Source organism: Rattus norvegicus, chromosome 8 (assembly GCF_036323735.1).
Source record: "Rattus norvegicus strain BN/NHsdMcwi chromosome 8, GRCr8, whole genome shotgun sequence".
NCBI classification, from domain to species: domain Eukaryota; kingdom Metazoa; phylum Chordata; class Mammalia; order Rodentia; family Muridae; genus Rattus; species Rattus norvegicus.
Genome location: NC_086026.1, coordinates 88,376,239 through 88,403,877, shown reverse-complemented (window position 1 = coordinate 88,403,877; position 27,639 = coordinate 88,376,239). Strand labels below are relative to the sequence as shown.

General features: G+C 40.7%; 1 protein-coding gene across 1 annotated transcript in view; it reads right to left on the bottom strand.

Annotated features, from left to right (window-relative positions):
- Cd109 (CD109 molecule) overlaps positions 1-27,639 on the bottom strand; it is a 114,728-nt gene that overhangs the window by 45,586 nt on the left and 41,503 nt on the right. Inside the window, exons 6-17 of the mRNA NM_001108771.2 lie at positions 18,845-18,884; positions 15,948-16,032; positions 14,195-14,291; positions 13,517-13,676; positions 12,779-12,888; positions 9,944-10,159; positions 8,867-8,968; positions 8,715-8,777; positions 6,936-7,112; positions 5,082-5,234; positions 4,868-4,942; positions 4,369-4,429 (exon numbers count right to left, since the gene is read on the bottom strand). Coding sequence (NP_001102241.2) covers positions 4,369-4,429; positions 4,868-4,942; positions 5,082-5,234; positions 6,936-7,112; positions 8,715-8,777; positions 8,867-8,968; positions 9,944-10,159; positions 12,779-12,888; positions 13,517-13,676; positions 14,195-14,291; positions 15,948-16,032; positions 18,845-18,884 — 1,339 coding nt within the window. The remainder of the gene's footprint in view (positions 1-4,368; positions 4,430-4,867; positions 4,943-5,081; positions 5,235-6,935; positions 7,113-8,714; positions 8,778-8,866; positions 8,969-9,943; positions 10,160-12,778; positions 12,889-13,516; positions 13,677-14,194; positions 14,292-15,947; positions 16,033-18,844; positions 18,885-27,639) is intronic.

The window sequence follows — 27,639 nt, the reverse complement described above, 5'->3', positions numbered from 1 at the left end:
AGGCTAATATGGCTGTCCTCTGAGAGGCTCTATCAGCAACTGACTGAGACAGATGCAGATACTCACTGCCAAGCATCAGACTGACGTCGAGGACCCCTATGGAAGAGTTAGGGGAAGAATTGAAGGAACTGAAGGAGATGACAACACCATAGGAAGACCAACAGTGTCAACTAACCTGGGAGCTCCTAGAGACTAAGCCACCAACCAAAGAGCATACACGGGCTGGTCTGAGGTCCCTGGCACTTATGTAGCAGAGGACTGTCTTGCCTGGCCTCAATGGGAGAGGATGTACCTAATCCTGTAGAGACTCAATGCCCAGGGAGAGAGGATGTAGGGAAGGGGAACACCCTCTCAGAGGCAAAGGGAAGGGGGTATAAGGGAAGAACTCTTCCAGAGAGGACTAGGAGGGAGGCAACATTTGGGATGTAAATAAATAAATAAAATAATTAATTAATTAATAATAAAAGAACCTCTCAACAGGAGGCAAATCATGCCTGGGTACTGGAAACCTAGCCAACTACTTAGGCCTAGTGAGGTCATGGGACTCAGAAGAGAACCTACAACTGCTCCATTTCCTAAACCAACACGATCCCCACATTCTAAGTGTTTGTCCTTATATAAGTATAGCCCTCACCCCGCATCAAGAAAATTTCTCTTTGCAATAAACAGAGACTGTAGAGAAATGGCATGAGGAGTCTGCTCCAAGCTCGCCAGCCTCGAGGCAACGTAGGGTCTTTGTCACTCTCAGGAGACTAAGACAGGAAGCACACTTTCTCAAGCAGAGAATCCTAGTATGCTGCCGAGTAAGCTGCAAACCTGAGGACGCGACCTCCGTGATCCTTTTCTCATGAGAAAGCAACTTTATTTTTAATTATAAGAAGCAACGCATCCAAGAATTGGACTGTTGACAGATTTCTCAGTTTGTAAGGAGGTCTTGGTCACTTTGAGTCCAGATAAGCTATTGCTAGGTAAACAGCACCTGGTATAAACTGGAAACTGTAGAAAATTTTTATTCTCCCTTTTGTATAAAAGATGCCGAAACTTTGAATCAAGTGTGCATTGACTAACTATGGCTGTGTACCCAGTGTCCTGTTGATTCAGCTCTACCCTTGGGACCACAGAACACTAGGTGTTGACAAGAAAACTGGTACTGAAAACTACCAATCACAGTGCAAAGTTGTAGAGCCTTGTCCCAGCTGATGAATCTAAGATTCAGGGAACATTTCAGAAAGCAGAATGTGGGAAGACTGTAAGAGCCCGAGGAACAGGAAGTGAGACTGTGTCTTCTCGGAATGTCAGAAGATATACCATATTCTCACCAATATGACTGCCTAAGCATGAGCTGAATAAGGAGGAGAAGACAAGGAGAGGTCCAGGAGGCCTCAACCCACACAAGGGACTACAAGCAATTTAGAATGCCGAGAGCAGAGAAATAATCTTCCCCAGGGAAGAGCCACCGATTGGTTATCCAATACCACATGCTCACCTGTGAAAACATACATATATACATATATGTATTACATATAAATATATATACATATATAACATTATAAAGACTGAGAAGGTTGTATTTATGTATTTAGAAATACACACACACACACACACACACACACACACACACACACACACACACACACAATGAAAAAGGAACCCATGAATTTTAAAAAGATCAAGGAGAGATCCATGGGAGGTTTTCGAGGGAGGAAAGAAAGGGGAAAATTATATCATAATAATTTTTTAAAAAATCTGTAAAAATGAGAAAAAAACTTAAAATTTTAAAAATTAGTTAAGAAATGACTCTGCGGGGTTGGGGATTTGGCTCGGTGGTAGAGTGCTTGCTTAGCAAGCGTAAGGCCCTGGGTTCGATCCCCAGCTCTGAAAAAAAAAAAGAAAGAAAGAAATGACTCTGCTCTGCCCCGGTGCCCTTCAGTACTCATGAAGCACGCTGTGCTTCCCCATCATGGCCCTGGCACAGCCATCTTGGTGTCTCTATCTGCCCCCTCAGCCCAAGGTGGAACCACCGCTGCCTCTTATGTGCTGGGTGTGCACTTAATTTCAACAGTGTCTATTGAAGAGTGAGCAAATGATCTCAGCCTAAGGGGTAAGATAAATGGAAAATTGACAAAGTATGACACATGTGTGAAGCATCTTGAGTTACTCAATACACTGTACAAAGCTGTTCAATACAGGATAAATTATGATTTTACTTTTCATTTCCTAACAAGCCTGCAAAACACATATTATTAAATCAATGTGGAAGGGAGAAACTTGAGGCATAAAAACTTGACCAATTGGCCCTGGGTCATACTCTATTTCTTTTTATGTGTATGGGCATTTTTTGCCTGCATGTATGTCTGTGTGTCATGTACACACAATACATACAGAGACCAGAAAAGAACATTGGATCCCCTGGAACTGTAGTTACACGTAAGCCACTGTGGTGCTGGGCAGGTGCTGGGAATCAAACCTATGTCCTCTGAAAGGGTCAATGCTCTTAAATACTGAACCATTTCTTCAGTCCTTGGAGCCATAATTCCTGAATCAAAACCAGTAGTATATGACAACAGCTCTTTTCTTAAACACTGTGATACTTTTCAGAGAAAGAAGAATTACAGATGAGCTCTAGCAGGAACTAAAACAGACATTTGAGAAAACAACAATTTCATACCAGAAAAAAAAAATGGAATTATTTCAACTAAGTTTGTCAAAGAAGGAAACAAAAGGCTGTAAGCGTACAGATTAAAAACTTGATTTGTAGCCAGAAAATGGGAAAACATTTACAATGTAAATTTTAACGTAAATAAAAAATATCCAATAAAAAAGAAAATAACCATTTTTATTATTCAAAAAGAAGAAGAAACTTGGTTTGTTACAGAGTGAATTTGTACTATTTGTAAGGCAGGTGAGTGTAGAAAGAGGAGCAAGAACAACTGGAATTCAGCATGGTGGTAATCAAAAAATAATACAAGTTGGGTGGGCCTTCAAGTCCCCCAGGGTAACAAACTAAGACTTAGAATCCTAGGTGCAAAAGGAAGTCGATGACGTCAATGGTAACTGAAAGACTGACCATCAATGGGTTTGCTCTTCAAACCGTGAGCAGCTTTTATCTCAAAGGATCTAAAAATGGCCAAGAACATCCTGACCCTGGTGTAGCTCCTTATTCTGAGACAGAAGAGGAGAATGGATGTCCGTCACCTGGGTAGCTGTCAGGAGTCATATTTGCTATTGAGGTAGAAGGTTCCTCTTGTAGTGAAAACCGTGGAAGACTCTCAGTCAAGGATACAATAGGTGCACCCCTCCCCCAGCATCCTGACTGGATGCCAAAATCTCTGAGCATTCAAATCCTATACAGAAAGCAGTGTAGTGTTTTAGCTAACCTATATAGTCCCATACACTTTAAATCACCGCTATACTACCTCTAATACCTAATATATAATAATATAATATAACATATTAACAAAATATATTGTGTATAGTTATTATACTATACAAGAACAAGCCTATAAATGTCCAGTAAAGAAATCATTTTTAAAATTATGTTTGTGAGTAAGGACATAGACACACTACTGAGGACAGTGCTATGGGAGTGTCAGGACTATACAGGTAGAGGGACAACAGAAAGAAAGTTGTGAGTAAGGGGCTGGAGAGATGGCTCAGTGGTTAAGAGCACTGGCTGCTCTTCCAGAGGTCCTGAGTTCAAATCCCAGCAACCACATGGCTCACAACTATCTACTGGTGTGCATGAAGACAGTGTACTCACATACATAAGATAAATAAATCTCTAAAATAAAAAAACCCCGTGGTGCATAGAGATATCTAGAGGTGAAACATTCATATAGATAAAATAAGTCTAAAAGCATTTTTTAAGTTGTGAGTGAGACTGGAGAGAGACAGATTTGGGAAGTTGTGTAGGATAGAGAATATGATGATGAAACTTAAATGCACTGATAATCTTAATACACAGAGGTTATAATAAGCCATAAACAGCCAAGATAACAAAAGTTAGAGGATATAAGTTTCAAAAACTTGTCCCTTTTAACTAATTCTAAAATAGCAGCAGAGCTTGCAACACAAATGAGACCCACAGAATCATCCGATGCACCCCAAACTCTAACCCGTGCCTTAAAAAAATGACAGAAAAGCATTCATTTCAGAAATGTAGTCAGAAGAAGCCCAGGCACCATTCCTTGTCATCCTCACACAAACTTCCAAAGCTCATAAAACGCAAACACTTTAGCACATAGCGGCCATGTGGACCTAGAAAGTACCTGTCCCGTTACAAGTGATCTGTGACACGTGAGGTGAAGCACGAGACTAGTTAAGCATGTACAGTACGACTAGCTAAGCATGTCCTAAGACTTTACTTACAAACTTCATCAATGTTATCTCTTACAAGGTTTGCATCTGTCAACACCCAGAGACCACATTCCTAGAAAAGACAAAGTTAATTTAAAAACATTAACTAGAATAAGATCAAAGTTTAAATGTTCCCTAATCATAGAGAACACAGCGTGCCTGCATGCACGTGTGTGTGTGTGTGTGTGTGTGTGTGTGTGTGTGTGTGTGTTTAACTCCTCCCTTCTCTCACACAGTCATAAAAACATCTTCTCAAAGTCAAATACAGTGATATTTATAAAGTGTGTTTAACGACAATTGCACTAATCTAACAGTGAATGGGCGGATTTTTCCATTGGCTTTTAAAACTGAAAGGACATATTTCTCCCCTCTGATTAGATTTTTGGAACAGTGAGTTTTGGCCATAGCTCCAATCGAGGTCAGTCTTCATTATGGTAACTAATTATAAAAGGGTTTGTAAAAAGTGAAAGACACTAATATCTTTTCAGGCTGTCAGTCCAACTATACATACCTGAAATACGGCGAAGGAGTTCAGGAACATGCCTAGATAATATTCTGTGTTATAAAGCTCCAGTTCATGGACCACCTGCACAGAAGATAAGACACACAGTGAGTGGATTCGCATTCATCCATCCATCCTGCCCGCCACTCGTTTCTTAGAAGTAACGCAGAATGTGGTCTTTTAGCAAACTTTTTCACACAAACAAGAGTAAATTAAAACTCACATTTTCCATTGTAATATCATTGGAGTTTCCTATCAGTTTCACACTTTTGTCAACAGCTACAATCCCAACCAGGGAGTACGACTGTGTTACAGAGATCCTGAGAGAGACTTTATCAGATGGCTTGACTCTAGGTTTACTCCAAGACAGCTTTATCTAAGAAAAGGAGAAGGCAAAACTAACTTATTTCATTTTCTCCAGATCAAACGGCTCAAAACCCATCCATTCATGCTATGTCTGCTGTGGCCCACGGATAATTCCAAAACCACACACAATTCTCCGTGTGGTGTCAGCACCAATTATCCTTCACCTCGCTACCTCGCCCCTTTCCTTCCTCCATTTTCCAGTTCTCAGTCCTCAAGCTAAACACCAGGCAATCATATCTAAAATCCCAGGAACCCCACCCTCTAAATGAAGGGGCAGAAATAAAAGCACTACAGGTCCTAAGCAATCACCATCTTCCCCCGCTGTCTCCATGGCTCCCTGAACTTCATCTGTCTTTATATATTCCACAAACCCTGACCCAACTAATACTTCATAAAGACCACTTCTTTGTCATGCGGGAACGTTCCAGTCCTGCTGAGGACCTCCATGTCGTCTAGCTCAAGCCTAAAAGCAAACTGGACCTTGATTACACTGCCCAACCAAGGTGTTCCCTGTAAGTGACTGAACTGTTAATGTGGCTGTCTTCCTCGTGTGTGTGGTCCCTTATTGCTCCTTCTCCACTTTAGTCTTTCTGATCAGCGTTTTATAACGATCAGAGAAAGTATCGTTTTTGAAAATGAAATTGAAATTTTCTATTTCATTTGCCAAAAGCTATTTCTTGAAAACATCCTTTAATATACTCTGCTTCCCGGATGTGGGTAATCTATGTAAACCCTCCTCTTAGCTTCCTACCTGGTCCCCAGAGGTGTGTCTCCTTATTTAAGCCTCCATAATTCCCTTCCAAAATTCACCCATTTTACATGGTTATTATAAAGTGAATCTTTGACAGACACTAAGAAAATATATCACTACTTCTCTAAAAAATGTATTTTATAAGATTAAAAAATAGTTTATATTATACTTAGAGAAAGTTAGGGTTACTCGGGGCCGGGGTGCGGCTCAATACTAGCACATTTGCACAAGGCCTTAGGCTCACTGTCATACAAAAGAGTTAGAATAAACTATTTTAAACAAAAGAAAACATAGATTCAACACTTCAACAATTTTAAAGGTAGTATTGAGAGCTATACTCTATAAATCATGACACTGAAACTGATTCTTAGGAAGGTCAAAGCAGCCGTGGGAACAGCCCTTTCTGGAATCTTTGAAATGAGTACACTGGGTTTCTTGTCAGAGCTGGGGCTGAGGTAGTCTCCTCTACAAGCCGATTACTCAGGCTAAGAGGTACCCCAGTATAGGTGCACTGGAGACAAGGCTCCACCCAGACCCCCAGTAGCAAGACATCAAGATCACTGAAAGTTTGTCCCCGTTAGTTTCCAGATAATGGAGTAGACCATCCAAGACCCTTCTCTACTTCCACATAATCTCCAATGGCCCTGTTCCCTACACCTACCTAAGGCCAACACACACATGGTCCACGTCACCACTGGAACGTAAGGCACAGCAATATTGGCTCAACTATTTTTTTAAAAATACTGAAATGACTTTGATGAATTTGAGTTAAAGTTTTAAAGCCGGGAATCACAGCTGACCAAAGACTGTGGTGCTTAATATGAAAATATACATCCTCTGGAGATAGGAAGTAATACAAGTTTCCAGGCAATGTGGATACCTGATTTTCTTGTAAAGAAATATTACATTTCTCAGACGCCACTACAATGAAGTTTTACACATCATCACCTTAATTCTTACCTTATTTTTAAAGTCAAGCTGAACGGGGATTTTCAGAATATCGCTTATGACTTCCCCATCCTGTTCGATATAATATACAATTATACAGGCCTTTGGGGCCCAGGAAGCTTCCGGTGTTAAAGAAAAAGTTCTTGAACTTTGTTTGCCTACAGCCACCAACTGTCCCTTTGATATTACCTAAAAAGGACAGAGAGTGAAATTTTTGCTAAAGAGTCTCATATTTCAACTGAAGTTATATTTATAATAATTTTTAGGATAAGTTCTGTGATAAATTTTAAGATAGTTAAATTTCAACAAAAAAAAATAGATGTTGTGATTGTTAAGACCAGCAATGAATCAATGAAGGATAAATGATGTTGACAAAAACATCTACGTAAGATAAAAACAGATTACAGTGCAGTTCATGTCATCCTTTACAGATGTTATTTTTAATTCACGATTTTTGCTTCTTTTTTGAACTTTTAACTTTTCAATTGGCACATATCTGTACATGTTTATGGATTGCAGTGCAACATTTCGGAGGTAACTGCCCCTAATGCATTGACTTTTTTTTTTGTCAGCAGTAATTTTTATTATTATTTGTCCTTTGTCAAATTTAATTCCCACCAATAAAATGTCATTAAATATTTTTAACATGCAAGTGTGGGTGTCAAAATCTTTTTTCTGCATCTATTGAGACAAGTGCCTTTCTTTATGTTGATACATTATGTTAATATTTTTGGTTTTTTTTGTTTTTTTTTAAGATGTATTCATTTATTATATGTAAGTACACTGTAGCTGTCTTCAGATATACCAGAAGAGGGCACCGGATCACCACATGGTTGTGAGCCACCATGTGGTTGCTGGGAATTGAACTCATGACCTCTGGAAGAGCAGTCAGTGCTCTTAACCGCTGAGCCATCTCTCTAGCCCTTGTTTTTTTTTTTTTTAATGATGTGTCTACGTCTGTTTCTGTACGGGGTAGAGGGCGTTGTGCATATAAGTACCCACAGAGATCAGAAGCCTCAAATCCCCTGGAGTTGAAGTTCTATGTAATTGTGAGCTGCCCAACATGTGTCCTCCACTCTGAACTCAGGTCTTTTTAAAGCAGTAGTGCATACTCTTAACCATGGAGCCATCTCTCCAGCCCAACCCTGAGCTCGGTCTGTGCAATCAGGGTCATTTCTGAGAAAGCGCCTACTTGCACCATTTCTTTGTCTTGGAGCCTAGCATGTGGTGGAAAGAAATACAGAGCACGAATGGCAGGGCTTGGTTAGCAAACTCCAAGGCCAAGGTGGCGAGTTTCATTTTCTTTCTTATATTTCAAAATTCTCACCAAGGGATCCATGTTGTCTATATACTAGAAATTTACATTTTGCTTTGTTCTTGGTGCAAAATTTAATTATCCATTTTAAATGAACATATAAATATAGTCAAAGAAAGAAAATTGATTACACGATAAAAAGAGCGGACTGATCTGTAAGAAGTCAGTGAGTCTAATGAAGGCATAAGGTAAAGATCACAGAAGATAGATTTGTAACAGCTCATAAACTTAAACTCTGAGAAATCACTAGCCTGAGAGGCAGCGGGGTGGGGGAAGGCGCTTGCCACGCAAGTCTCGTGACCTGAGTTTAACCCTTGGAATCCATGATAGACTGAACCGACTCTCAAAAGTTCTTTCTGACCTCCACATACAGGTCATGATACACATACATGTGCCTGCATTCATACATACACATTACACAGATACACACACATAATAGTAAATCAATAAAGAAAACCTTAAAATAAAGAAATTACCATATAGCTTATTTCCTTGAATTTCTGGTTGCCACTAACCGTCAAATTAAAAGGTGATCCCACCTAGAATAAAAAATATTAATTAATATGTACACTTCGATTATAAGAACATCAAGTCAGGCTGCAATTCTCGGGTGAGTTGGAAGCATTACCGTGATATGTTCATCTCTGGTTTTAAGCTGGATGTACGTATTACTTGGAGAGGTGAACACGCTGTGAACGGCCACAGAACTTGCACTATCGAGAAAAGAAGCCTGCAACGGAAGAAGCGTCAATGTCCAGCTCTGGCAAACGGAGGAGGAATGCTAAGAGCTGAAGAATGCTGGAAAGCCAGACTCTTCGATTTTTGTTTTCATGCAGAAGCACATGCACCAGACACTGGTTCCTTGTCACTTTGTAGGTCTAGCTGCACAGAATTTGACAACTTAAGGTGGGGTTGGTCCTTTGGCACTGTAGTGCAGAAGACAGCATAGCCCTCACTTCAGAAGCATAGTTGTCTTGTTAAGAAACGCTAACAGAAGACAGAATTAAACATAAACAGATCCTTTCCTTCTTCCCATACAGAGCTCACACAGAAGCAAGAAACGTCACACCTGACTTGACCTACCAAAGTGAAGAGTCAAAATATCAGCCAGGGCGAGCCTGGTGTGGTGGTGCACACCTCGAATGCCAGCACTCAGGGGGCAGAGGCAGGAGGATCTGTTATGAGTTCAGGGCCATCCTGGCCTATAAAGCAAGTTCCAGGACAGCCAGAACTGTTATACAAAGAAACCCTGTCTCAAAAAAAAAAAAAAAAAAAAAAAAACTTAAAAAAAAAAAATCAGCCCGGGACAAGCCTGGAGCCCCAGGGCAGAAGGATCACAGTGAGCTCCAGGCCAGGCTTGGGGTTTGCAGTGAGGCCCGATACCAAAAGAAAGGTTACAGGAATCATGGGTATTCCCAGACAGCCCACGTTGGGAGAGAAAGCTCAGGAAAGGCGAAAACCAACCAAGATGAGGGTATGGGACGCTTCTCCATCAAAATCTTCACATCACTATACTTTTTATGGTCCTTAAAATGAAATTACAAGGAAACATGCAAAGTAGAGCTTAGCCACCGTGGTCAGTGGACTCTAACACTTCCCCTACGCGTAAAGCCCATGCCCTGCGCTCTTTGAACTCTTAGGAGACGTCTCCTGCAAAGTCACTACAGCATTAGCGCCGCTGCCGTGACGCAGAACCAGATCATACCTTTAGTTGGAGCTCACTGGAATCGGACATGATTGGGAATTCAACCTTAACGACTCCATTGTGGGGGACAGAATATTCTGTCATCTGGATATAATCCGTGCCCTGCGCTTTCTCTCTCGTGGGGTTGTCATTTTTCTTCTGGGTCACTACTGTGACTAAATCGTTTTCCATTTCTTCAGGAGTCAGCTGCTTGCCATCAGACCGACTGATCTTCACCTAACAGTTCAAACGAGATATTTAGAGGCAGATCATAGAAAACGCGAAAGAGTGAAGCCCAGTTGAATGTAGTTTGTCTATGCCGGTCTCATAATGCTGGATTTTTGACAATGACTGGTAGCACCCCAATTCACATTTAGTAATCCTTCTCCAGCGAGCCTCTGGTGACGCAATCACCACCACCTTAGTCACATGGCTTCTTTGCCTGACACAGTTCTTTTGTGTTATATTCCTCTTTTTGCTCTGTTGTAAATGGCAGGAGTGAAAATATTCTAAATACACACTTGTATCCTGCACTTTGGCCATCAGACTATTAAAATATGGAACGCAAGTCTCTGGGGTCCCCACTTCCCCCGGAATCTGATGCTGGGGGAAAAAAAAAAGGTCTGCATCAGCCAGAAGGGAAACTTTCCTCCCAGAGTTCCAGCTTTCTGGATACCATATAGGAGGGACAGTGACCGTCTATTGGTGGCTCTGTGCTTGGCCTTGCAACTGTTCAGAGGTACCTAAGGCCAGCCTCTCTTTAAGCCTTCACTTTATGACTCCAACAATGAAATGGAGGGATCGTGTCTCTGGCTCTCATTGTGACTTCCGTTCTGTGGCTGCCCTGTATAACTCTCCCTTTTGTTTTTCATCACTGGTTTGACTGCTTTAATCAGCTTATTGAGGGCAGGTGGCCAAACTGGGTCACTAGCTATGACCCCAGTCTGGTGACACACTGACTCCCTGTTCGTTCCTTGTTCTTTTTTTCCTTCTTCAAAATTTCCAACACTCAGCTGGCTTAGCTTCACAGTTATTTGTGTTTACACCCCAAATTCAAATTTTCCATCCTCACCCTATCCTGAAGCTCCATTTGAGGAAAGCTCTACCTGATAGATGATCGCTTCAAATTCAACACATTAATCCCAAGTGACCATCATCTATTTCCTGTTTTACTAACCACCACAATCCTGACAGACTGACAATCCCAATATGCCCACCCCCACTCCCCCACCTCCCAAGTCCTGTGAGTACCACGACTTCTATTTCTCTGCCGTTCCTCTCCACCCCCATTGTCACCACCACAGGATGCCTCCTAGTCTCACACCTAGCTGCTGCTCTCTTCTCCCAGCCCTCCAACAGTCCCCCTCAAACACTGCTTTCACAGTATTACACACACACACACACACACACACACACACACACACACTCCAGCCCACTCCTACCCCACCTGTGTTCATAGACTCCAAATCTCACTGCCTAGAGCATAAAGTCCACCCATCTAGAAGACCCTCTGATGCCCAGGATCTCCTCAAGTTTCCTAAGCTTTGCCCCCTGTTAAATCAGGCCAAGTCCTCTGCTGCAGAAGCACAGGCCCCGTCACTTCTCTGAACGCACTCTGCTCTTGCCCCTCACAGCTCCTTTCGCATTATCTCATCTTGCTCCCTGCCTCCCCACCAACGTGCTCCAACATTTTAAACACTACAAATCGTGTCATCCATCACTCAAGGCCCCCTCTTCCATAAGGCACCCCTCCATAACCTCCATCTCCACCCACAAAGCCAACTCTCCTTTCCTGGGTCTCCCTCAGCTTCATAAACACCATGTCCTGCACACTGACAAATCCACTCAAGTTAAGAGTTGGAGCATAAATGTGAGCAATGATCAAATGCCCCACGTGTGAAAATGTCACAGAGCACAGCATGCTAGGTGTTTCCGCCTTTACTTTTCTCAGTTTACCCAAATAATAAGTATTAATCCCACTTTCTCTGGAAAAGAGAGTATCCTTGATGATAATTTTTGAAGACTATATCTTTGATGAAATTAAAGTTTAGTCCTTATAAAACCTAACATGAGGGGGGTGGGCTGGGGAGATGGCTCAGTGGTTAAGAGCACTGGCTGCTCTTCCAGAGGTCCTGAGTTCAAATCCCAGCAACCACATGGTGGCTCACAACCATCTGTAATGAGATCCAATGCCCTCTTCCGGATGTGTAAGGAAAGCAACAGTGTATTCACATACATAAAGTAAACAAATCTTTCTTAAAAAATGAACATCGAACTAAAAATTTTGACAGACATTTCTTCATTAATAAAAGTTTTAATGTAATCCATATCAAATAAACTGCTAGTTAAGTAAATTTTTAGAAAAAAAAATTGGCTGTTTTAAGGAACACTTTTTTTTTTCCCGGAGCTGGGGACCAAACCAAGTCCTTGCGCTTGCTAGGCAAGCGCTCTACCACTGAGCTAAATCCCCAACCCCGGCAAGGAACACTTTTAAAAATATATTAGACAAAGGTCATTTGGAAGCAATTCTTCAAGTTCATATTTCTTTTTTTTTCTTTTCTTTGTCTTTTTTTGTTTTGTTTTGTTTTGTTTTGTTTTTCAAAACAGAGTTTCTCTGTGTGGCCCTGGCTGTCCTAGAACTTTCTCAATAGACCCACGCTATCTTCAATCAGAGAGACCCACTTGCCTCTGCCTCCCACGTGCTGGGATTAAAGGTGTGTGCCACCACTGCCCAACCACATCCATACGAGGAAACGTAGCCCATCTCCTTTTACACTTAAAGATGCAGGGCGCACGGTCTCCCAGTCTGCCTCCTTTCTCCAGGGCTCACGCTTAGTACTAAATACACCAACTTACAGTGGCTGTGAAGTTGAGCGTTGGCTTCAAGACAGTAGTATAATCAAAAATCTCAATGACGTAGTCATGTTGCTTGAAAAACACATTGGTACTTGCCTTTCTTGAGGTACCTGTATTGGAGATCGCATCATTTAGGCTGTAAAAGTACCTTTTCACCAATGGGGTGTGTCCACCTAAGCTTCTTGTTGAAGGGGCTAAAAATACCAGGGCGCATAAGTCTACTCCTGTTACAGACTATGATCCCAAAAGAAACACGAAGATTTAGCATACTCTTCTCCCTCGGTGGTGTACACCAGGAGAAGAAAACACAGACAGGATAGGTTTTGTTTGCTGGGCCGACTGAATCAATCTGTTGAAATAGTAATACAAGATTCCAAACAACTAACTCTAATATTCTTATTAAAAGAGTAAACGGTCCAGGAAGTAACGAAGGAGAAAAGAAAGAAGACGAAGCGAACCAGTCCACTGGAAAGGTAGACCCCCTATGTGTTTCTCGGGCTAGAAAAGCAGAAGTGAAAGCGGCGGGGAGGGATCAAATAAGCAACTATTATCATATGAAGTTGAAGTCCCCGTTTCACAGAGCCTGAGTTTCACTGTTTTATGAAACACTCTACGAGTTAAAATCTTCAGCATTAAATACGCTCCCCAGAAAAGCACCGAATCCCCTCTCCTGAGACTTGCTAGCACAGTAAACCTCAACAGACAACAAAGAATTTTACCTTCGTTGAGGCTACAAACCTGTGAGCGACTCGGTCACCGTAGCTACGATCTCTACGGGCCCAGGGAAGACTGGGTCCACCTGATCATAATTCCCGTCCGAGATCTCCGTTGCCTTTTTCAAATTCATTACCTTTTTCATCTCATCAGCATCAAAAGCGAAGTTTGTGAATCCATTTATCTGTTTTGTTCAAAAAATCCATTTTACCTTTCACTTTAGGAATTCAAACTCTAGAAACAAAACTCACACTCAGTCATATTGGACAGTTCTTTATTCCCTCACCTAATGCTAGAAAGGTCTTGATTTTCTTACAGACGTGTTTTAGTAAGGCTGTACCTTGGTTTTTAGAAAAAAAATTAAATTTTCCACATTGCAATCTGAACTGTAATTTACCACATCTGTATCGCATTATGTTGAAAATGGGTATAAACTTTCAATAAGTACTACATTCTCCTGTTGTTCCTGTAATTAATTTCTGTTTTGTTCCTTTGTGATGTTTTGAGACGGAGTCTCAGAAAGCACCAGCTGGCCTCACATTTGCTAGATGGACTAATTATCCTCCTTTCCCCACCTCCCTGATGGCTGGAATTATAGGTGGGTGCCACCACACCCCACTGGGTCCTGTAGTTTTTTGTTTTTTTTTTTTAATTGAGATTGAAATTGTCCCCATTAGATTATAAAAGATCTGCAAAAGTTACCTCAAAATTTTTTGTGATATTTTTCTTCTTTCCCCAAAAAGATAAAGGTATAAATGTAAGTGACAGACTCCCCTTCACTGGCTTCCCGTATGTATACCTGAAAACAATTTTTAAAATACTGTATTATTACCTTTTCAACTCAATGGTGTCAGAGGAACACGATAAAAAAAATCACCTTCAATAAGCATACATTAGCAATTCAACAGAGAAGAATTACATTAAAAGTACACCTCGTCTACAATTCAAAAAATAAAAAAAAAAAAAGGTCCATCATGTTAGCACTGTTATCCCAGCAGTCAGGAGGCTGAGACGGGACAAGTTCGAGGCCAGCTTGAGCTACTTCTCAACCATCCGTCCCAAGAAGACAGAAAACACCAACAAAGCACAAAGAATGAAGAATGTTCTTAACAAATAGTGACTCCTCAGATTAGATCTCCTAATGAAACTCTAAATTAAAGCATCCAAAAGCAGCTCAAATGCAGTCTGTCCCCACCCACTGAGAGGACGCTGAGGAAGTTTGAGCATCGAGGAAAGGTGCAGCTTCTCTTACAATAAACTCTAAAAACCTAGGAAGAGCTCTCAGTGCTAGAAACCTGGACTGGCCATCACCTGGATATCTACAAATGTCACACCTGTAAAAATGTTTGAATGTTAATTGAAGTAACAATCACCATGGCCAACTGTCCCACATCCCAGGACTCTCCGGAAGGGATTATTAGACTATGGAGTGCCAAATGCATTTATAGCTACCAAAAAAAAATTGATGTGTTTTTTTAGCAAGGAAACTTGAAAAACTAATTTTTTAAGCATCATTCCAAATCCATCTTCTTGTGTCAAACCAACTTCTCTGTCACTTCTCGGAGAATTTTCTTAATTATTCCTTCTCATAATGGCAGCATTTCTTCGTGTAAAGGAAAGGCGATCTTCAATAAACCATTTTACTGCCAGAAAGTCTTTTATAAAATGGGTTTTTTGAATCTCTATTTCAAACGCTGGGCTAACCCTTAAAGCCGGTTTTGCTCTGCAGTTTACAAATTGTAATAGTAAACTGATGTTTCCTGAATCTGTTAATTAGACACAGAAATAACCTCTCCTCTGGGCCAACTCCAAAGCAAATGCAGAGTTTTCCAAATTAAGAGAAAGAAAAAAATCCACCGTCAAATATACCATCCTTCCAAGCAAAAACAATGTCGTTAGTAGGGACCTGGCTGGAAACCATGACATCAAAATCACTCACCCTAACCCTTGGCAACCTTTACAGTCTTGTGAACTGTAAAGGCAAAACCAGAATGCCAAGATATCATGTTTTTAAAAGGTTGTATCATAGGATAGATCAGAGTGCTTGAAAATAATGATTTAATGTATTCTCAAAGGCAATTTTATTTTAATTTTGACTTAAATATGAAGCAGAGGCTACAGAGAGATGACACAGTGGTTAAGATTTTTTCCCATTCTGAACCATCTCCCCAGCCCCTAAATACCCAATATTTAGAAACGTGACAGTGCATTCTACAAGCTCCTTACTCACTAGTCTGTGGGAAATATTTTAGGAATGACAGCTTGAAGTAAAGTTACAGACATAAAGACTTGCGGACATCTGTCCTGTGCTAAATGAAGTCTCCCAGAGTTGGCTACTACAGAGTCTATTTTAAAAGGAAAACCTTTCTGCTAGTACTCTTAAGTATGTATGGAGGGTTTTGCCGTGCTGTTTTACAACAGTTTAGAACCATACCAAGAGGCAAATGCAACTTACTTCGCTGTGACGTTACCACGTAAATACTTAGCCTTCAAAGAACAATACAGCGGAGTCTGCAGAGTAACTTCAAACTTCGGTAACACTGCAAAAGAAAATCAATCCATCAGGAGAATCTACCTCACCAGCCTCTGCAGCTGAAGCGCACAAAAATGAAGAGTTGTCCTCGTGAGTTGAAAACTGGTATTTCTTGAATTTGGCTTTATTAGAATCCACATGCTAACATAAATTGAAAGGCCTTTATGTAACTCAATCAGATATCCTTACTTAGATCAACTTTATGTAAAAAATGAAATGATCTCATTTGCTTGCTTTGAATGTGTTTGTTTATTTACTTATTAATTTGCATGTGTGCGAGCACCGGAGAGTATGTGTGTGCGTTCCATGTGTGCAAGAGGAGTCTGCAGAAACAAGAACATAGAGTCCTGTTCTCATCTAGAACTAGAACTGCAGTTACAGGTGAGCCATTTATGTGGGTGCCAGGAACCAAACCGGGGTGCTCTTCAAGAGCAGGCAGCATTCTTGACCACTGAACCATCTCAACAGTTCCCAGAAAAAGCTTTGCAATTAATGCTACACTAAAATAAAGTACTCTCCCACAATAAAAATGTTTGTGCTTTTGGTTTGAGCCTATAGAAATGTTTTTATAATGTCACTGATCAAAGAAATACATGAGATTCCTATAAGGGACCTCACCACACAATTTACATAAGAAATACCAAAAAGGCTCATAAGTCAGTAAAAGACCCCAAACCTATGGGGCCAAAGGCACTGAATGTACCAAGACACTGATAAACTCTAAACCAGTCTAGGAGAGAGGTTCAAAAAGTCATATAGGGCAACTATGAGCCTCCCACACACGTGCTTCTCCAAAGAATCCAAGAGCCCTCTCTTTAAATGATCTAGGTTGCCCACGAATCACCCCACAACTGTACCTCATCAATACCCTGTAACCACTCACCACCAACACAGTGAAACATGAAAACAGCACACAAAAGTTTTGATTGTGCCAGCCATGGTGGCTTACGTCTTTAATCCCAGATTTGGGAAGCAGAGACAGATGGATCTCTATGAGTTCAAGGCCAGCCTGGTCTACGTAACAAGTTCCAAGCTGAGACTACCCAGTGAGATCCTTTCTCAAAAAATAAACAAAATAACAAACAAACAAACAAACAAACAAACAAATAGTTGCTCCCCTATGACTTCTTCCTGAGCATTGATCAAAGGGAATAAAATATGAGCCACACGTTTAATTTTTCATTTCTACTGATTACATTTTTTAAAAAAGGTAAGATTAATTTTGCAATAATTTCCTTAACTTGTATAAAATCTTATTGCTTTAAAATTTAGCCGAAAATGCAAAATGTATTATTAGTGGACTTCCTTTTCCTTTCACTAAGTGCTGAAATCTGGGGTGAATTTTACACATATAACGTATCTCTATTGGAACCAGATCCGTGTCTGTATCTGTTCACCTCTATATGGTGAGGGGCTCTGGGTGACACACAAAACTCCAGTTAAGGAGTCCCAGAACAGCATGACCAGCATAAGCTAAGTAGCTTTTACTTGTTTTAATTGGTTGGAAAGAAAACAGGGAAATGTGTGATGGCGCCTAAGCCTGCAGCATGACAGCGGCATCTGCTTGTGTGTTGTCTGTGTCCACAACATTCTATAGAGACACAGATAATCAACTAAAACAGATACTATGGCCTACAGAGACCAAAATACAGCTTTCAGTCCAACTGCAGGAAGTACTTTGCTGGCCCCTGTTCCAGGCCATGACATGGATAGGAAAGGACCGTGGGAGACAGAGGAGGTGGAATCACAAAGATGCAACAAACCTCGTTTCAGAATTCTTTTTCCCGGATTAAAAGTGATCACAAAGGGTTGTGTAAATCACATTAAAGGGCTCATCTGCAAGCTCAAAGACACTGCTTGGCTTATCAGCTCTTAGGGAGACCTTATGTTTTCAGTCATCTCTGCCTTCTCTCTGTCTACCGAGGACAGCCGGCCACTGCTCTCATCTGTGTGCTTATAAATGCAATATGGCGCCTGCAGGAAGACATTCTACCTTAGCTAAACAGCCTGACTCCCCCGTGTTGACCAAATAAAGACATATGGAAAGCAAGTGATGTCAAATTGATAATTTTGGTTTCTCTGGTCCTGGGAACTGACCTCAACTCCAATATTCAGTATTCAAAGAGTCAAAAATGAATATTTTATAGTACAGAAGATCCAGGTGCTTGGGAGACCAGGCTGAGAAATTGACCACAAATCTGAGGCTAGTCTGCTCTTCGAAGCAAGTTCCAGACAGCACTACAATAAAGAAAGCTTCTCTCAAAAAAAAGAAGGAAAGAGAGAAAGAAAGAAACAAAGAAACATAGTAACAAAGAAAAGAAAGAAAGAAGGAAAGAAAGGACCAGAGGGCTGGAGAGACAGCTAAGCCTTTAAGGGGACTGACTGCCTTTCCTGAGGACCCAGGGTTGATTCCAAACCCTATGTGAAAGCTCAGAACCATCTGTAGCTTTGGTTCCAAGGGGATCCAACGCCCTCTTGTGGCTTCCACAGGCACAGCACACATGTGGAGCACAGACATATGACAGGTAAAACATTCATTTATACGCATAAAATAAAAAGAAGTAAATCTCAAAAAAACATAAAAAGAAAAATTGTCATAATAAAAAACTGTCATTGTGGAATTTTAAACATTGTCTACTGTTTGCTTTATAGTGTAATTTCATAACATTTGCAAAGATATGTTTAATCCTAGAAGGAATACTAACATTATACCTGTATTGGGATTTTTATTTTAAATAAAGTGACTCTTGAAATTTTCTCATCCCTATAGAAAGTAATAAATGCCCATTTTTCCTTCAAAAGCAATAAATAACACTTACCATAGTCTAGGACCTGAAATGACTGGTAATACAACTGATCCTATTGGAAAGAGAAGACGAAATAAATACAAGTTAGCGTATCTTACCCTCTTCTCCGCATAAAAGTATTTAGAAAATTAATTTTTAACTGAATTTATAATGACTTAAGAATCAAAACTACTTTCCTCTGTGGACATTTCTTTTTTCATCAACTTCAAGATGAAGCTTGTAAAACAGAGTTTTCCTTCCCAATTTGTTCATATAAAAACACTGGAGTTATAACTCAGCGTTTTAGAACATGGGGTGTTCTTATAAAGAACCTTGGTTCAATTCCCAGAACCTACACCACAGCTCACAACTGTCTGTAATTTCAGTTCCAGAGGACCCGACACCCTCACACAGACGTTAAGTGCAGACAGAGCACCAATGTACATAAAAATAGATCATTTTTTGGGGCTGGGGATTTAGCTCAGTGGTAGAGCGCTTACCTAGGAAGCGCAAGGCCCTGGGTTCGGTCCCCAGCTCCGAAAAAAAGAACCAAAAAAAAAAAAAAAAGATCATTTTTTTAAAAAAGTAACTTCCTTAAGTACATGTCATTTAAACAAAATTTTTAATCTGATTTTCATCATTTGCAAAACAGAAATTAGTTTGCAGAGTTCGTAAACTAATGAAGCCATGACAACACATACCAAACAGAAAATGACTTTAACTTTGTTTTGGATAAGACTTTAAATTGCAGGAAAAAAATTGAAATTGTTCATAGTTAAAATGTTTATAAGTAATCAAGAAGACAAAGTTATCATGAACTAACATATTCCACCTTCTAACCCCCTGAATTCTTTTCTTCTGTAACATTTAAACCAACACTTCCTACCTGCTTTAACAGATATTATCGATTAATCCCTTTTCCAAGACTCACAAGAAAACAGGGCTCCTCATTCATCAGTCTTTAATGTAATGCTGTTTATTTAACCTCAAAACCATTTCAACATTCTAAATGCTGAAAAACATGCAAAAAAAAAACATACAAAAAAAAAGCAACAGAATGTTGCAAATTCCATTTAGGGTCAGAGGGTTCTTAAATTTCCATTAATGCAGTAGTTGTTCTCTTTGCTGACAAGATGAGTTCTACAGTTTCTAACTTACAATTCTAATTACAAATTCTAAACGAAACCTCAGTAAAAGGTTATTTCATGACTCTTATTGTCTACAGTTGTCATAGCAGACAGAGCTGCACCGTTAAAATAGCAGCTTTCTGGGGTTGGGGATTTAGCTCAGCGGTAGAGCGCTTGCCTAGGAAGCGCAAGGCCCTGGGTTCGGTCCCCAGCTCCAAAAAAGAGAACCAAAAAAAAAAAAAAAAATAGCAGCTTTCCTAGAAATCACAACCCATCTCAAGTGTGACTTTAAGGTTTTTCTTGGTTGGTTTGTTTGGTTTTTGTTTTGACTCGGTTTAGTTTGGGGGGGGGGTTGTTTGTTTGTTTTGTTTCATTTCGTTTTATGGGAGGCAGTCTCTTCTTTGTATAGCCCAAGATGGACTGAATCAGACTAATGGTATAAACTCAACTAAAACCAACGGTAATCCTCCTGTCTCAGCTTCCCACAGGTACCACACCTGGTTCCCATTACTTAACCTTAAAAGAAAAGACACTTCAAAATACAGACCAAATCTTTACATGCTGACAAAATAGCTCTCTATGTCTGAGACATAAATCAATGGCAGAGCCTTGACAGGCACACATCAGTATCTGGGCTTAATCACCAACGCTGAAATAAAAGTGTTTACAATTTGGTTTAAATACCATCATTTAAAGGTTGTACTAAATAGGGGATGGAGAGATGGCTCAGTGTTTAAGAGGCATTTGCTGCTCTTCCAAAGGACTCACGTTTGGTTTCTGGTACCTACAATCAGGTGGCTCCTGACCACCTGTAACTCCAGCTCTAGATCTCTTCTGGTCTCTGTGGGTACACAACAGGCATACACACACACACACACACACACACACACACACACACACACACACAGCCTTAAGAATGGATCAGCCTTAAGAATTTCCGTATCCAAAAAAAAAAAAAAAAAAAAAAAAAGAATTTCCGTATCAACAATCCCTATAAAAGAATATTTATACACTACATGTACCTGATTCACTATAGTTGGTTATCTTCAAAATCCAAATCAAGAAGGTAAAAGCATGGTGGCATACACCTTTAATCCTAGAACTCAAGGGCCAGAAGCAAGAGGATCTCTGTGAGTTCAAGGCCAGACAGGACTACATAGTGAGACCTGGTCTCCATGTGTGTAATCAAGCATCGAATTTGATTTTCAGACATAATAAGCCTTACAGCTGCAGAAATACTTCTACTTTGTTTAAAAAAGATCTTTGGAAAAAAATAAAAGGAATGTAACTGTTGGCTGACTTTCCAGGAAGCTATAAAATTAAAATCTGCCCCTAAATTGAGTCAGCACTAGCATCCCTAAAAGTGCCTCTAGCAATAATTGTGGGGAATAAGATGAGTTTATTAGGGATTACTTACAGAGTGGTGTACAACTAGAGATAGTGGGGGCATTCTTCAGAAACTGCCCCCACTGCCACCACCAAGAAAGTGGTGACTCTAAGATCACAGTGAAATTGGTATGAATCTGCTCAGAGTCCTACCTAGTGTAAAAAAGAAGTAACTGCAGTCTCAAACAACGGAGTGCTACCCTATTTTAAAAAGCAGAAATGAGCCAGGCATGGCAATGCACACCTTTAATCCCAGCACTTAAGAAAAAGAGGCAGGTGGATCTCCCAGTTCAAGGCCAGCCTGGCTACAGAGAGGGCTACATAGAGAGACTGTGTCTCAAAACAACAACAAAGAGTATATAAATCACTACAAGTTCAGACACCGTAAGGCACAGACAAAGCCAGACACCAGGAGTGTTCTTTATTTGTGCTCTGTCTTATCAGAGATTATGATGTTCTCACAAAACATGGGAAGAGTCTTTTGTTTTGTTGCAATCTGGCACACAAAACAGCTGAGTGGTGGCTTGCCACAAGGGCTGTCACTATGAGTAGGATTCAGAGAACCAGACTCTCTGTGGTAATTTACCTACATTGCCTGACTTGCTGATAAAGAATTCTAGTCTTTGAAATAGTTTGCTTTACTATTGAGGTCAACACAAATAAACACATGGGAGAGGGGTTGGCTCAGCATTAGAGATTCAATTCCCAGCACCAACATGGTGGCTCATGACCATCTGTAACTCCAGTTCCAGGGGATCCAGTGTCCTCTTCTGATTTTCAAGGGCAACAGACATGCACATGATACACAAGACTACATGCTGGCAGGACATTTTATGATACATAGATAGATAGATAGATAGATAGATAGATAGATAGATAGATAGATAGATTAAAGATTTTTTAAAAAGCATGTGGCATGAGATGATCTCTATTGGGTTAATTAAAGTTCATACACAGCAAACATTCATTAGTACCTGAAAATGACATATGAAGTTCTAGAAAGGTACATGAGTTCAAGATTCCTAAATTGTTATCTCTAGCCCAAATCTCAACAGAGAAACTCAAATCCCCTTGCTAAACAAGTCTAGCATTATGTCCTCCCAAACATCCTGGATTGGTTTATCTATTGGAGCCTCTTCCCAGTAGCCTTCCCCATGCCGTACAGAATACCTCTTCTCAGCCCTTGGTCCTATCAAGTCCCCAGTGTAGGGGAATGTCAGGGCTGGGAGGTGGGAGGGAGTGGGCGGGTGGTGAGGGAGCACCCTCATAGGAGCAGGGGGAGGGAGGATGGGATAGCGGGATTCTGGAGGGAAAACCTGGAAAGGGGATGACATTTAAAATGTAAATTAAAAATATCCAATAAAAGGAAAAAATATACACATCATTAAACCTGAGATGGTTTGAACATTGCTATTCAATTTTGTCAATGCCCTTTAACTTGATTAGAAAATCCCTATTGCTTTTTAAAGATTATACGTATACAATTTATATACATACAGTATACAATTTATATGCATGCCTACAGATGAAAACGAACAAATTACCTCCGAATAAATGACTCTAAAATTGTAAAAAATAAATAAATAAATAAGCAAGCAGAATGCTTCTTCTCTCCCACAATACCCTGCGCCCTTATTGGCATAATCATGTGCTTTGCTCCGTCCTCTTTAAGAAATTTTGAAATCCTTAGAGCACAGTAGCTAATTCAGTATGTTGTTGGTGTTTATTGAATGAATTTGTGTACAAATGAGTGAACCGGTTGACCCTCATCCCCAGTCCAGTTGTGACAGTGGAGCCTCAGCTATTGGACAGCACCTCTTGGGAGATCTCAAAACAGCTTTCTTCTATAAAGAGGCTATACTGAAGAGGCAAACATAGAAAAGCTGACATCAGAGGAAGCTGAGGAAAAAGAAGCCAAGTCCTCCCTCTTGTTACCCCTTTAACTGTGATGTTAAACGCAGAAGCCATTTCATAACTGAGTACTAACTGCACGCTGTACGTCACGCAGTGTTTCCCCTCGGTGCTTACAGGTGGTAAATGCAAATCAAGAAACGAATAATTCTACGGCCCAAAGAGTCTGGGAAACAGATATGAATTTCACAACAAAAGTGAATTATTGTCTGTTGGATCATCAAGAAGCTAGGTCAGTTTTTCAATGAGTTTGGTTATTTTTGTAAAACACTTGTATGAAATATATATTCAAAAACGGTAGAAGAGAGAGAAGCATGGTGGCAGCCATCTAAAGTCTCCCCGCTGGGGAGGCTGACACTGCAGAATTGCAGGCCTAAAGCAGACCAGCCTGGACTATAAAAGCGTGCAGGCCAGTCTGGGTTACATAGTGAGGGCCTGTGTCACAGAAAAAATGGTAGAATACTGAAATAGTTAAGGTTAATAACAATTTTGACAATTAGTAGCTATTGGTGCCACAAATAACCACAAGAAAATGTGTATACTAAGCAATGTCAACGGTCTAGCACAGGGAGCGCTTGTTTTTAAAGGGCCAGACAGGCAAGACACTAAACATTTTAAACTGTTGAGGCCAGATGGTCTCTGTCCCAACTATACAACGGGGCCAACATAGTGAAAAGGCCGCCGGTGCGTCCTGAAATCTGGAATGACAATCCCACCAGCATTGTTATCTTGCTCAGAACTGCTTTGGCTATGTGAGGTCTTTTATGATTCCTTGAATTTTAGGATGTCTTCGTTTTCCATTACCGTGAGGAATGTTTCCCAGACCTTGGGGATCCCACTCCATCTGTAAATTGTGGGAAACAGGAAACGTTGACTCACTATTAATAGGATTACAAAATGCTGCAGCCGCTCAGGAAGTCAGTGTGGAGAATACTCACAAAGCTAAAAATAAATCCACTATAGGGCCCAGCTATAGACCACTTATTAGTATACAGCCAAAGGACTCAACATACTACTCCATAGCTAATTACTCAGCCATAGCCAGAGAGTAGAAACAACCGGCCCAAACATCCTTCAGTGGAGAGATAGATAATGAAAACGGGGTGCATGTGCACAATGGAATATTATTCAGCTATAAAGAAAATGAAATTTGTAGGTAAATAATGAATCTAGAAAAGATGACATTGGCCAAGTGTGATGGCTCATGTCTTTAACCCCAGCACTTGGGAGGCAGAGGCAGGCAGAGCTCCTAGTTTGAGGCCAGCCTGGGCTAAGAATCGAGTTCCAGGGCAGCCAGGATTACACAAAGAAACCCTGTTTTAAAAAAATATTCAGGCTGAAGAGGTGGCTCAGTGGTTAAGAGAACTGACTGCTCTTCCCAAGGTCCTGAGTTCAATTCCCAGAAATGACATGGTGGCTCACAACCATCTGTAATGGGATCCGATGCCCTCTTCTGGTGTGTGTGAAGACATCAGCAGTGTACTCATATACATAAAAATAAATATTAGAAAATATTATTCAAGAGTCCCAAAATAATACAGGGTATTGCTGTTGCCCTTGGTTGTGACCCGGAGGTTGAAGGTAAGTTCGAATTGCTAAAAAAGCCATGCACTTCAGTCACAGGGCTCAGAAATTCAAGCTAGGGTTGAAAATCCCCTCTTCCCCAAGAACTAGTTTTCTTAGTACCAGATGGTGCCATGCAAATTGCCAAAGTGAGGAAATCCTACCCAGGTGCAATGTTTATAAACTAAAACAATAATCAGGTTGGCAAGCTGTCCCTAAAAGCGCAATGATGCCTCTTACGCCTTGGAAGTAACCAACGAACACCTGTCTAATTGTCCAATTGGCAAGAGAGAAATCACAGATGGCCAGGGAAACCATGAATGTTAGAGGAGAATTTACTACTGCCACTCTAGACCAGCATGATCCCCACCACATCCTAAATGCCTATCCTCATACTCACAGATAACTGTAGCTCTCGCCCCCATCAAAGCTTTGCTTTGTAATAGGAGGAGACCATAGCAGGAAATCACAACTAGTCAAAATAACAAGAGCAAGTGACTACGCAGTGCCTGATTCTAATGGAAACTTCTAGAGCACAACCCACGCATCTAAGGTTCAAGAAACATCACAGAAGAGGGAATAGAAAGATTGCAGAGAGCTGTAGGACTGGAAAGTCTTCTGTAAGACTATAGCTACTAGAAGTGGCAGAGAAGCCATGCTCGTGATGCTGTCACTAACAGTATGGCTGCATAAATAAAGTCTCAAGCAATGACAACACTCACAGGCATGATGACGTGGAAGGGACGTCTCAAGGAGCCCCTCCCCAGGCAAAAAGCTATAGACAAGTAACGACTGCTGAGAGAGGGAGAATCAGTCATCCCCAGGGACAAGACCCTCCCAGTTGGTTGTCTAGCACCAAGTGGTCAGCCTTAAAAACATACACATTCAAGCACACTAAATAGATTCAGCAGGTTGTATTTATATACTTAATCATATATACACATATATTATTATTGTTATATGTATAACTATATGTATAGTTTTAAATATATGTAGAACATATATAATACACAACAATAATAATCAAAGAAAAAGAGCCTACAAGTTTGAGAGAGAATAAGGGGAGGTTTCCTGGGAGGGGTTAGAAGAAAGAAAAGGGGAAATGATGTAATTATATTTTAACTAAAGTTTCAAAAGTTACTAAGAAAAATAGCAAAACATGCATTTGAAAGTTAATATGACCGTGTTTGAATAAAACTTTGCCGTGGTGCCTCTCCCTTGGCCATACTCACGTGTAAGTATATCTTAGTCTTCTGAGTGCCTCTATTCCTCACAATCCTCATATTATCTTTAATAAAATTTCCAACTTGCTTCATAACATGCTTTTCAAACTTTATTTATAAAATAGCCAAGCACTGGTAGCACACTCTTTTAATCCCAGCATTCAGGAGGCAGAGGCAGGTGGATCTCTGAATTCAAGGCCAGCCTGGTCTACAGCATGAGTTTCAGGACAGCCAGAGCTACACAGAGAAACCCTGTCCAAAAAAAAAAAAGACTTTATTTATAAAATAAATTTTAGGCTAGATTTTATCTTCAGGTCAGCATAATGACTCCTACTCTAAATAAGGATTGATTAAGTGCATTTCCAAATTATTCTGTATTAGTTCTAGGAAACCAAGCTAAGCTGGACTAAACTAAAAACAGTGACCAAAAGCAAGTAAGTAATGAATGATCTTCTGTGGGATACACAAATTTCTTTGAATAATTTTTATTAAATTGAAAATAATTTAATGTACTTCAAAGTGAATTTCTATGCTAAGTATAGCTAATCAAATAAAGTTACACTCACTGTGTCAACCACTAGAGATGAAAGCTGTGAGGAGAGTTGCTCATCTTTTACCTCAGACCTAGGGAGGAAGACCTATGGTCTTCACTAGAACAATCCAGCAAGCTGGATGGGACCCTGGGGGCCTCTTCAAACCAACATGTGCACACTCATGGAACACTTAGAAAACTAAAGAGAGGTTACTCACCGACCAACCAGGAGAAAGAGCAGAGCCAGGAATATATTCTGTGCCTGGCAGGAGCGAACATGCCTTTAACCATGACACTCGGGAGGCAGAGGCAGGGGGATCTCAGAGTTTAAGGTCAGTTTGTTCTACAGAGCGAGCTCCAGATAGCCAGAGTTGCGCAATGAAACACTAAAGAGACAGAAACTGAGAGACAGACAGACAGAGACAGAGAAAACAAAAAGAGAACATGCTGTGTTGGGTTTGTTCTGCACCACCTGAATGCTAAAGAAAAGACATTAGCAAAATGCAAAAAGGAGGAAGAGGAGGAGAGAAGGAGGACACTAAGGAAAGGTGGCATTGGTTTTAATGCTCAGAGGACTCCAATGTCAGAAGCCCACAGTATCACAATGAACACAGTCAACCATACTTTTGTAGGACAAATACCAACTTATTCTGTGTCTCGTCTTGATACATCAGGGAAAAATCTTTTTCTCCCATCCACCAAGGAGAAAATGTTTTAACCCTTCCCCTTTCTTCCCTTCACCCAATTCAACCTGGACCAATCACAGGTGGCCTGATGTCCAGGATCCCCCACAGCGCCCCACTCAGACTGAATCCTCTCTTCAACTACCATAGCCACAAGCCTTTGACTCTGACCCATGGCTGCTCTGAAGTCTCCAGCTGCTAACCAGCTCAGAGCCTCACTGCACCGTCACCTCCACCTGCCTTGCTGCCCTGCCCATCCTGAGGTCCCTTCTGGTCCACCTACTTAAAACATGCATGTATAGAGCTGTCTAGAGTTTAAACATTCTCTACTACAAATCCTCTACTTTTCAGCAGGGAAAACGCAGCACTGAAATGACTTTCCCATGGTCCTTCAGCTGAATCG